Genomic DNA, 12,532 nt, shown 5'->3' on the forward strand with positions numbered 1-12,532 from the left:
ACATATAGTTCCTTGTAATCGGTTCCCTCTTTCCAACCCATTCTCCCTCTACTTCTTAAGATAGCTTCTTTTACATCTAGAGGGCTGGCAAAATCGACCAATCTATATTAGACCTATATACCCTATTTTCCTGCTCCCACCCAGTCATTTGGTGAGAGTCACAAAATACCAAGAAATGTCACTTCACCACATAAGGAAACAAAGACCTCATGTGAGAAAGAGTCTGTCTCAAACACTTGGCTAGTTTTCCCCCCAGGAAATTTGATGTTGCAAGGGACAGAAGCCTGGGGAATTGAGCTGGAAATTTCTAATAGTAAAGGTAGGATCTCCCTTAGTTTATCAGGCCCTAGAAGATGGGTGTCACTGTTATCAAACAAAAGGAGGCCAGTAACTGACAAATGAGAGCAAATCAGAGGGAGTGACTATTTCAAAAGCTGCCCCTCAGCCATGACCCAGCTCAATCTGAGATGATCACTCAGATCTATTGCCATTAAATCATTTGTGACTCATGGCAACCCTATAGGACAGAGTAGAACTGCCCCTGGGGGTTTCTACCCCTGTAAATATTCATGGGAGTAGAAACCCTCATATTTCTCCCTCAGAGCAGCTGGCAGTTTCAAACTGCTGACCTTGCAGCTAGCAGCTCAATGCCTAACCCATTGCACCACCCGACCTCAGGATAGTTGAGATTCATTGGCCCTTACGCTAGCTGTACAACACAGAGAAGGGGAGTCCTTGCCACTGGAAGATAGAACCACCTGGAGCCTGTACACAATGAGCAGCACACTAAAAAATGACGAGACCTGGATAATGGCAAAAAGATGTGCTTACTAATCGAGGAAACGTAATAGAATGTAACTCCAAACTCACTTCTGCTAAGTCAATACCGACTCCTGTGGGTTTCTGAGACTCTAACTGTTTACAGGACTAGAAACACCCAGTCTTTCTCCCGAGGAGCTACAGGTGGTTTCAAACTGCTGACCATGCAGATCGTAGCCCAATGAGAAACTGCTACACCACCAGGGCTTCTCTAATGGAATGGAGGTGATCCAAATCTTAACCTTACAGACAGACTTTAAAATAAGGTGTGATATGTATGTTAAAGTAAAATAGAAGGTAAAAGATGGAAAAAAATCAGCAAAATTTTATGAGAAATTTGACACTTATTTTCTTTTAAATGAATCAAGTTAGATATATTCAACATAGGGCATACACTTGAACAGTGCTCTTAAAAAATCTTTTTATTGGGGGTTCTTACAGCTCTTATCACAATCCATGCATACCTTGTGTCAAGCACATTTGTACGTTTGTTGCCATTACCATTTTCAAAACATTTTCTTTCTACTTGAGCCCTTAATATCAGCTCATTTTCCCTCCTTCTCCCCGCCCTCCCTCATGAACTCTTGATAATTTATAAATTGTTATTTTTTTCATGTCTTAAACTGACCTCTGTCTCCCTTCACCCACTTTTCTGTTGTCTATCCCCCTGGGAGGGGGTGATATATAAATTATTGTGATCGGTTCCCTCTTTCATCCCACACCTTACCCTTACCCTCCTGGTATCGCTACTTTCATTATTAGTCCTGAGGGGTTTATCTGTCCTGGATTCCCTGTGTTTCCAGCTCTTATCTATACCAGTGTGCATGCTCTGGTCTTGCCGGATTTGCAAGGCAGAATTGGAGTCATGATAGTGGGGTCGGGGTGGGGGTGGGGAGCATTAAAGAGCCAGAGGAAAGTTGTATGTTTCATCAGTCTATACTGCACCCTGACTGGCTCATCTCTTCTTTGTGACCCTTCTGTGAGGGGACACCCAAATGTCTACAGATGGGCCCTGGGTCTCCACTCTGTACTGCTCCTCATTCACATTGATATGATTTTTTGTTCTTGCCTGATATCTGATCCCATTGACACCTCATGATTACAGAGGCTGGTGTGCTCGCCCCCCCCAACCCCCGCCCCACCACACGTGGACTTTACCGCTTCTCAGACAGATGGCTGCTTGCTTATCTTCAAACCCCCAAGACCCCAGATGCTATATCTTTTGATAGCCAGGCACCATCAGCTCTCCACACCACACCTGCCTATGCACCCATCTTGTCCCCAGTGAAAGTGCCAGGAAGCCCAGCATCACGGAACGCCAGGTCATTAGAACAAAGTGTTCTTACATTGAGGGGGTACTTGAGTAGAGGCCCAATGTCTGTCTGCCACCCATTACTCAACACATAAATATATGTACATAGATCTATTTTCCTATCATTATACATAAATATATCTGCATGTGTACATGTCTGTATTTAGTGCCCACTTGCCTCCCAGTTCTCTCCTCTACTTCCCTCCATGTTCCTCCTGTCTCATTACCATGGTTGGCCTTGATTCGGCTTTCAGTAATTCCTCTCGGTTACATTGCCCTGGATTAAGCCCTACCAGGCATCCTACAGCCTCCTTGCCATTGATTTTAGATTACTTGTTATTCCCTTGTCCCTGGGTTTGTTAGCAACCACTTCCTTTCCCCTGCCTCGCCCTCTCCCATGTTTCCTTGGAACTTTTGGTCCCACTGTTTTCTCCTCCGGACAGTTCATCCGCCTTTACTACCTAGATAGACATGCAGGGACAATAAGCACAAAACCAAGACAGAGCAACACCAAACAACAAAAGAAAGCAAATTAAAAAAACCCAACCCAACCCAAACCAAACAAAAAAACCCACAACCAACAACAAAAAAAGAGAAAAGCCTATAAATAGTTTTAGGTCTGTTTGTTGACCCTTAGGAGTGTTTTCCAGTCCAGTCTGATGAGGTACCACACCCTGGCCCCAAAGTCTATTTTTGGTATTCCAAGGAACTTCATTGCTTTGCTCCCCTTGCTGCTCTGTTGCATGTCCTTAGCATTTCACCCTGCTGTGTTGGGGTCAGATTGGACACAATTCCTGCTCTGTGCCTCTAGTGTTGTCCCTTGTAGTGATATGGGTCAGTAACCCATATGATTGGGTAACCCATAACTGATAACTGGTAACCCATAACTGATATGGGTCACAGACAACACTGTGCCGCCAGTGTTGTCCCTTGTAGTGATATGGGTCAGTAAGGGATGTCTTATCTCGCAGTGGGCTGGCTCTATGGTCCTTTCTGTGCATTAGCTGCTCTGAGCAGGAATATCATCCTTAGGGCTTGGTGGGCCATGATGTGTTCCATTCTCTCTCCTTCCCTCTTTGTTTGCTCCTGTGTGCTCTGATCAGATACACCCCTCTCCCTGAGCTGTAGCTTCAATGCTGTCTTCAGAAGTGAATTCTTTTGTGGGGAGGGGTGAGGTGTCCACATAGTTGGACTTGGGACTGGCCCCGCAGACCTCTCTGTTCATTCACGTCTTGGTGCACTGGGTTGAAGTCTCATCCCTCTCTCCCTCTCCTGTGGAGACAGAAACAACACCTCTATTCCTTTGGGTGGGTTAGTGCCCTGTTCCCCCACCACCCATGTCTTTTTTCTTTCTTTCTTTTCCCCTGCTTTTTAGTTGCTGCCATATGTATCCCTGCCATAGTACCTGGTATGTATACAATAGCTTTTCCCCTATGCCCCCTTTGCATTTTTAAGCTTACCTCAGCAGACTCATGCTGCACGTGTCCTTCCATGCCTGGCCTACTTCGTTCAGCATAACTTCCTCCAACTCTTCCCAAGTGGCAATGCACCCCATGGACTCACCATTGCCTTCTAGGGATGCATAGTACTCCATTGTAAGTATGCAGCACAGTTTTTTAATCCATTCATCTATTGATGAAAACCCAGGCTGTTTCCAACTCCCTGCAACTGTGCACTGCATAGTGAAGAACATGGGTGCACAGATGTCTGTCCATGGTTTGTTTCTTGCTTCTTCTGGGTATATGCCCAGTAGGGGGATTGCTGGGTCATACAGTAGCTTGATTCTATGTGTTTTAGATATCGCCAAATTGATTTCCATAGTGGCTGTACAGGTTCGCCAGAAGTGGATGGGAGTTCCTATCTCACCACAGCCCCTCCAACACTTGTTGCTTTCTGATTTTTTGAATTGGGTGCTAAGTGGCATCTCATAGTTGTTTTAAATTGCATTTCTCTTATGGCTAATGATCAGGAACATTTTCTCATATGTTTATTAACCATTCAGATTTCTGCCCCTGTGAAACTTCTGTTCAGGTCCTTTGCCCACTTCCTTAGTGGGCAGTTAGTTTTTTCTTATTATAAGCATGCAAAGTATTGTGGATTTTAGTAATAAGGTCTATGTCTGATGTGTCATTGCTAAAGATGTTTTCCCAGTCCGTGGGCTCTCTTATTACTCTCTTGGTGAATTCTTTCAATGAACACAGGCTTTTTATCTTCAGTACATCCCACTTGTCAATTTGTGACTTGTCTGTATTTGTATCCATCCCTATTTCTACTAGCCTAAGTATTCCCTGTGCCAAGGTTCTCAGGTTTGTCCCAATTCCCTCAAAAATGACCCTAGTTTGGGATTTTACCTCAAGGTCTGTGATCCACCTTGAGTTTATTCTTGTGCATGGAGTGAGTTAAGGGTCTTGCTTCATTTTTCTGCAGGTAGATATCCATTTTTTCCAGCACCACTTATTGAAGAGGGAATCCGCATCCCATTTGATGTTTTTTTGGCCCTTATAAAAAAATCAGTTGTCTGTATGCTGTTTTCGTTTCTGAATTTTCAGCTCTTTTCCTGTTGTTATACCAGTACTACACTGTTTTGACTACTGTGGCTGTGTAATACATGCTAAAGTCAGGTAAAGCGAACCCTCTTACTTTGTCCTTCTTCTTGAGGAGTTCTCTGCTAATTCTGGGCTTCTTCCCTCTCCATATGAAGTTGGTAATCAGTTTTTCCAATTCTTTGAAGAAGGATGATGGTATTCGTATCAGGATAGCATTAAACTTATATAGTGCCTTGGGCAGAACTGACATTTTTACTATATTGAGTCTTCCAATACACAAGCATGGGATATTCTTCCATTTGTTGAGGTCACTCTTGGTTTCTTTTAATAGTGTTCTGTACTTTTCCTAGTACAAAGCATTTGTTTTTTTTTTAGTAAGGTATATCCCTAGATATTTCAATTTGTACTTGGCTATTGTAAAGGGTACTATCTTTTTAATTGCCTCTTTTGTGATCTTGTTTGATGTATAGAACAGCCTGATAGACTTCTGTTTGTTGATCTTGTATCCTGCCACTGTGCCATATTCCTTTATCACTTCCAACACTCCACTTCTGGAGTTACGGGGGTTTTTGATATATAAAATCATATTGTCTGCAAATAATGATAGTTTTGCCTCTTCCTTCCCCAGACAAATACCTTTGATGTCTTTCCTTTGTCTTATATTGTTAGCTAGGACCTCCAATACAATGTTAAATAGGAGTGGGGACCAGGGGCATCCTTGTCTAGTCCCCCTTTTCAGTGGAATTGTTTTCATCTTTTCTCAATTGACTACCATGTTGGCTGATGGTTTTTCATACATAGCCTGTTTGAAAATATCATTCCATTCCTATTTTCTTGAGTCTCTTAAACAGGAATTGGTGTTGGATGTTGTCGAATGCTTTTCCTGTATCTATTGATATTCTTGTGTGGTTCTTATAATTTTTCATGTTAATGTGACGAATAATACTAATGGTATTTTGTATGTTGAACCATCCCTGAATCCCTGGTATGAATCCCATATGGTCATGGTGAATTATTTGTTTTATATACTTTTGTATTCTAATGACTAGTATTTTGTTAAGGATTTTGGCATTGATTTCATTTAGGGATATTGGTCCATAGTTCTTGAGTCATGTGGGATCCTTGCCTGGTTTAGGTATCAGAGTTACACTAACTTCATAAAGAGGTTGGGAGTTTGCTGTCTTTTTCTATGTTCTGGAAGAGTTTGTGTAGAATTGGTGTCAGTTCTGCCCTGAATGTTTGGTAGAATTTTCCTGTGAAGCTGTCCAGTCTGGGAGATTTTTTTCCCTGGTAATCCTTTGATAACCTTGTCTACTTCTATTGCTATGGATGGGTCTGTTGAGATTCTTGACATCCATCTGGGCTAGTCTAGGGAGGGATTGTTTTTCTAAGTATTTGTCCATGTCTTCCAAATTGCTGAGTTCATTGGAATGCAGGTTTTCCTAGTACTGTGTAATTATCCTTTTGATTTCATTAGGATCCATTTTAATGTCTCCTGTTTCATCCCTCAACCTTGCTATTGAAATTTGTTTCTTCCTTTCCTTGGTTAGGTTTGCCAGCGATCTGTGAATTCTGTTAATCCTTTCAAAGAACCAACTTTTAGCTGTATTAAATTGTCCATAGTTTTCTTGTTTTCCCGCTCATGAATCTCAGCCCTGATTTTTATTATTTCTTTTCTTTTGCTCCTAGTACGATTGTCCTGTTGACTCTGCTCTAATTGTTGTTAGTTTTGTGTCAGTATATCAATCATTAGTCTCTCTTCCTTTTCATGTGTGCAGGTATTGCTATGAAACTTCCTCTGATAACTGCCTTTGCTGTGTCCCAAATGTTTTGGTATGTCATATTCTCACTCTTTAAAAAAATATTTTTATACTCCTCAGTTTATTCTACGAACAATCTTTACTTATATATTCAAGTGATTTTGAGATTACAGTGACCTCAAGGCACAGATATCCATATTCTCCTATAAATGTAGTAAACACTTCTGAAAGAACTCATTAACATATCAATATGCCAACTTTTTAAAGCATCGCTCCCCCACTCTAAGTCTATTTATCTATTTGACATTTGGGATAACCCAAAATGCATATACAAAAAGACATGTTTGTCAAATTACAGTAAGACTAAACAGCATTCAGTATCCTTTTGATAAAATTGAATTTTCAGAGGTAAAGTGATTCAAATAGGAGCAACTAAGCTGGCTTCTTAAGGAAATAAACTAGATAAAAATTAAGAAGCATGAAAGGTGTGAAAGATGATTTCCATAATCCTTTACCTGTTCTTTTAACATAAAAGTGTGTGTGTAAATTAGAATACATCTCATCTAGGCTGGGGTGCCCTTGATTGAGGAATGTTATTCAATGAAAGGCCCTGGGATAAAAAGATGAGAGGTAGTTTGTGGGGAAGTAGAGGATGCTTGTCCTTTATTAACATATCCATGTAACCTATTGGAGAGGTAGAACAGGCTATTTAAAAGTCTCAATTGGCCTGTTGTTGGCCAGAACCTTAAAGTGATATTTTATTTCATTATTCATTATCATCAAAATTAAGCAATTCCAAGTGAAGGCAGTCCTTAGATGTTTAACTGCAAGCACCAGCTAATGATGCCATTTCACAACATGCACAAAATTTTCTATTTTTTTGTTTTATTACTTTGCTTATAATGAGGGTAAGTGGGAAGTTCAACTAACCGAGAAGATTTAATGTACCCCATAAATCAAAGGTTTGTTCTTCTGCCAATCACAACTGATTTCCATCTACAATCATTTTTCACATAAGAAACAGGAGGTCAACTGAAGAAGTAGCTGTGACTCTGAGCTATGGAACTAACGTGACTGCGCCGACTGATGCTGCAGAGCATCGCGGGGAAGGTGCTCATCACAGTAGGCCTTCAGCAGCAGTGAACGGTGCTTTAGCTTGCCTTCTCCAAACGCCTCGCCGCACCTAAGACACTGCTGGTACACAGTCTCCAAGTCAGTCATTCCCATAATAGGGATCTTCAAGGATAACTTGTTTTTGTGGATCATAGTTTCCAAGCAGTTCAGGTTTAGCTTTGCAGTTTTTAACTTGATTACCTTTTCTAGTTAGATCTCTCAGATTGCTTTCATCCATACATAGTATAAAATCAAATCTGGCAAAGTCTTCTTTGGTAATCTGCCGAGCAATGTGATTCCTGAGGATACCATGCTTCTTCATGCAATTTTGCCCCCGATAATCAGGAGGATTTCCTATTTCATATGTGGATGTTGCTGCACTGTCTATTCTCCACTTATCTAAAAGGTTTTGATCCGTTACACGTTTTCTGAACACTGCTTCTGCAATAGGTGATCGACAAATGTTACCCAGGCATACAAACAGAACGGATTTGGGGGCCTGCTCAGCCATCTTCTCTCCCACAGAGATCCATATTCTCATTCTTGTTGGTTTCTAGAAACTTCCTGATTTCATCTCTGATTTGGGTCAGTACCCACTCCTTTTGCAATAGAAGTTATTCATCCTCCAATTGTTTGCCCTTGTTTTCTTTTCTTTTCTTTTTTAAAAAAATAAGTATTTTATTAGGGGCTCATACAACTCATTACAATCCATACTTACATCATTTGTGTCCAGCACTTTAGTACATATGTTGACTTCATCATTCTCACAACACCTGCTTTCCACTTGAGCCCTTGGTGTCAGCTCCTCATTTACCCCCTCCCTGCTCTCCCCTCCCCTCTTCCCCTTGATAATTTATAAATTATTATTGTTTTATCATATCTTACCCCATCCAACGTCTCCCTCACCCACTTCTCCGCTGTCCGTACTCCAGGGAGGAGGCCATATGTAGACCTTGTCATCCATTCCCCCTTTCTCCCTCCCCTCCCCTCCCCCCTCCCGATATCGCCACTCTCTCCACTGGTCCTGAGGGGTTCATCTGTCCTGGGTTCACTGCATTTCCAGTTCCTTTCTGTGCCAGTGTACATCCTCTGGTCCAGCCAGATATGTAAGGAGAATTGGGATCATGGTAGTGGGGTGGAGGAAGCATTTAAGAACTAGAGGAAAATTGCATATTTCATCATTGCTACACTACTCTGATTGGCTCCTCTCCTCCCCACATCCCTTCTGCAAGGGGATGCCCAATTTTCCCCGAGTGGGCCCTGGGTCCCCACTCTGCACTCCCCCTTATACACAATGTTATGATTTTTGTTGTCTTTGATGCCTGATACCTGATCCTTTTGCTACCTTGTCATCTAACAGACTGGTGTGCTTCTTCCATGTGGGCTTTGTTGTTTCTCAGTTAGATGGCCCCTTGTTTATCTTCCAGCATGTGGGACCCCAGATTCTGCTTTCTTAATTGTCCTTTTGTTGATTTCCAGCCTTATGGCATTGTGGTTGGAGAGAGAAGAGACTGTAAATCTTTACGGGAGTTAGAAAGCCCCATCTTTCTCCCAAAGGCCGATTCTAGGGTGAGGGAAATGATAGAGGAGAAAACTGGACAAGAGAGAAGACTGTTGTGAATGGTGTGTGTGTTTACAAATATGTAGAGGTGTGTATCTTCGGGCATCAGGTCTTGGAGGTGGTATGGGAGTTTGGAGAAGAACTTAGTCTTGGAGCAGAGGTCCTCAAACTTTGTCTTGTGGGCCACATGTGGCCCGCTGAGGACATTTATCCGGCCCGTTGGGTGTTTTTGCCACTCCTGCCTGTCCTGCTTAGCAGCCGACTCATCCTGGGCCCGCAGTGTGCATGTGTGGAATGTGTGCCGCACTCTCCTGTCCCGACCCGCAGGAACGTCAACGCAGACCCTGGAGGAGGGAGTGGGAATTGAGGGGAACAAGAGACACGAGAAATGGAGACAAGACAGTATTCTGATTAAGTCTCTCTTTATTGAGTAAAAGGTTTCAGCCTATATAGGCCAGGGGAGGGAAACACCCATCACACATGTAAATTAGGCCACTTTGGTAATAGACCAATCAAGGAGTCCAGGGGAGCACGCCCTCAGTAACGGTTTATAGTCTTCAACCAGGTACGCAGTGACATCATTTCATGCAAATCAGGTGCAGGCACTAGATGTGTAAATAGGGTGAAGACAATCTCCTACCCAATCAAGGGGAAGCAGGATATAGGTGCTTATATCAAGAATGTCACACTATGTATGGAAACCCCCTCATCTGTTTCTAGGCAGACTTGAAGGTTGAACTCAGCCCGTCCCAAGGACAGGCTATTCAGAGGGGAGATAACATAATCACAAAACTATGTCACGTAGGCGGGAATGGAAAAGTACTGCAAGCTCTGACAAAATATAGTGAAGATTGAGCCGAATGGCCCCGGACACTCTCCTATTGCCCTCCTTCTTTCTGTCTCTCGACTCCTCCTCTCAGTCTCGGGTGTGATCGGACGAGTCACGAGCTTGCCTGTGCAGAGCCTGCTGCTGCTGAGGACCGAGGTAAGAACACGTTAGGATTTTTTTTTTTTTAAGTTAGGATGTCAATTTTAAAAACTTTTGCAGTCAGTAGGGTATTTTTTTTTGCGGTTAAGGGGGGCCTTTTTTCTGAAATTAGGAGGTCTTTTTAAAAGTTGGTTGGGGGTGGTTTCTAGGGGGGTTGCATCTCAGTGATAACGCAAATAGTCAGTGCTCAGTGCTAATGCAAATTGTCAGTGCTTAGAGGTAATGCAAATGGCCAGCGCTCAGAGGTAATGCAAATAGTCAGTGCTCAGTGGTAATGATAATTTTATGTGCTCAGTGTTAATTCAAATGGTCAGCACTCAGTATTAATGCAAATTGTCAGCAGTCAGTGTAGTATTAAATTAAAAAATGACGCTGAGGGAGGTGAAGGGCCAGCCCCCACCCGCTGCTACTACTATTACTACTCAACGGGTTCAGTAATACAACTTCTGGGTTCAGTAATGCACAATTGTACGGTTGAGATATATAAGCATTATATTAAAGTCATCGAGAGCATGAGAGATATTACAATAATACAGTCAGACACATTACATGATAGCATTGCTCACCTCAGCCCAGCTTGGTGGTCCACGTGGAGAGAGGGGGAAGGGAAGGAGGGGAAGGGAACAAGGGAGAGGGGAGTGACCAGGGAGTGAGCAGCAAGGAGCTCAGAGTCAGAGAGAGAGATCTATATTGCTGACTCACACCTATATACCTTTTGGGGGCAAGCCAGCCCACTAATTACAGGTAGAGACATACGTCACAGGAAGGGGCTGCACTATAGGTTACACAGTAATGAGGGGGTGGTCTAGGGGCATACATGCAGTAGGAAGAGGGACAGCCGGTTTGGCCTGTCCCTGGCCCAACTGATAGAGACCATTATCAGTAGGATGCGAACTCCTCCTACAGGAGCATGTCCATTGTCCCCAGAGGCAGGGAGCAGGCCCACCCCTGTGGAGGTATGAGACAGCAGTCTGGCAACTGATTGCCCTCAGCGGGAGAATGCCTGCGCATCTGACCTCCCCCCACAAGTCAGTGTTATCACAAATGGTCAGTGATCAGTGTTATCGCATGAGGACCCCAAAGTGGTAATCTGCCTAGGGTTCCATGGGAACTTAATCCAGCTCTGCAGACAGCTGAGGAGTAGGAAACCCAATTAAAATGACAGTAAGTGCATTTATATTCTGATTGCTATTCTGTTGTGTGTGATGTTGTATGTTGTGTGCTGTGTTCACACTGTTGCGATCTCTGAGCAGTGTGAGTTCAGCCATATGCTTGTATGGCTGAACTCGCATTAGATTTGGAAGAAAAAAGGCATACGTTCCTTCTTTTTTCCAGCAGTGGAATCTGATTGCAGGGGTCTTCTCACCCATGAGATCAGATTCCTGTGTGAGTTCACAGATCACAGTGCGGTTTGCACAGGGTAGTGTGAACTGGAAAGGTGGCGGAGGAACTGGCTCTGTAGTTGTGCCAGTTCCTGCACTGCACCAGTGTGAGCTTGAGGTAAAAGCGGAGTTCCACTCATATGGGTACTGGTGAGGCTGAAATGATGTGGACTGGCAAGGCTGTATTGGTGGACACTGATCAGACTGCATTGATGGGCACTGATCAGACTGCATTAATGGGCAGTGCAGTCTATGTGTCTCTGTGTGGGCAAAGTTATTGCTGGTATATTGTTTTTGTTGCTATATATATGTGTGTGTGTGTATTTTTATATGTATATATATATGCATTTTTCTAATAGCAATTTGGAATCCCTAGGAAACAATGATATCAAGAAAGAGAAAAATTGACTTGGAATGTAGGATATTCAAGGAACAGTGGACTTATGATTACTTTTTCATGCAGTACAAGGAAAGAGCTGTGTGCTTGATATGCCAGAATATAGTGTCTGTGCTCAAAGAATACAATTTGCATTGACACTATCAAACTCAACATAAAGATAAATAATGATTGTTTGGTCGGAGAAGTGCGAAAAGATAAAATATTAAAACTGAAAAATACATGGACAACTCAGCAAAACACTTTGTGAAGCAGGAGCAGCTAAATATTTCATCACTGCGAGCAAGTTTTCAAGTTGCCAAGCTAATAGCGTGCACTGGCAGACCATTCGTGGAGGGACAATTTGTTAAAGAATGCCTTCTTTCTGTTGCCAAAGAGCTGTGTCCAGAGAAGGGTGACTTATTTAGTACAGTGAGTCTTTCAGGGCCTACAGTTACACGAAGGATTGAAGAAATGGGAGACAATTTGCATCAGCATTTGCAAAACTCCGCAAAAAAACTTTCCTATTTTTCCTTGGCACTCGATGAAAGTAATGATGTTGGTGATTCTGCACAACTTCTAATTTTTATTCATGGGACAAATGACTATTTCAAAGTCACAGAAGAGCTTGCTGCACTGCAAAGCATCAAAGGAACAACTACAGGAGAGGATATC

General features: G+C 42.7%; 1 protein-coding gene across 1 annotated transcript; it reads right to left on the minus strand.

Moving 5' to 3' along the window:
* Nucleotides 1-7,650: 7,650 nt before the first annotated feature.
* LOC115870145 (low molecular weight phosphotyrosine protein phosphatase-like) lies at nucleotides 7,651-8,073 on the minus strand. The gene has a single exon (XM_045291944.1). The coding sequence runs from the start codon at nucleotides 8,059-8,061 to the stop codon at nucleotides 7,651-7,653; it is 411 nt and encodes a 136-aa protein (XP_045147879.1). The 5' UTR covers nucleotides 8,062-8,073.
* Between the last annotated feature and the right edge of the window lie 4,459 nt (nucleotides 8,074-12,532).

Source organism: Echinops telfairi, unplaced genomic scaffold (genome assembly GCF_000313985.2).
Source record: "Echinops telfairi isolate 266 unplaced genomic scaffold, ASM31398v2 ScPeMD7_443;HRSCAF=831, whole genome shotgun sequence".
Classification (NCBI taxonomy): domain Eukaryota; kingdom Metazoa; phylum Chordata; class Mammalia; order Afrosoricida; family Tenrecidae; genus Echinops; species Echinops telfairi.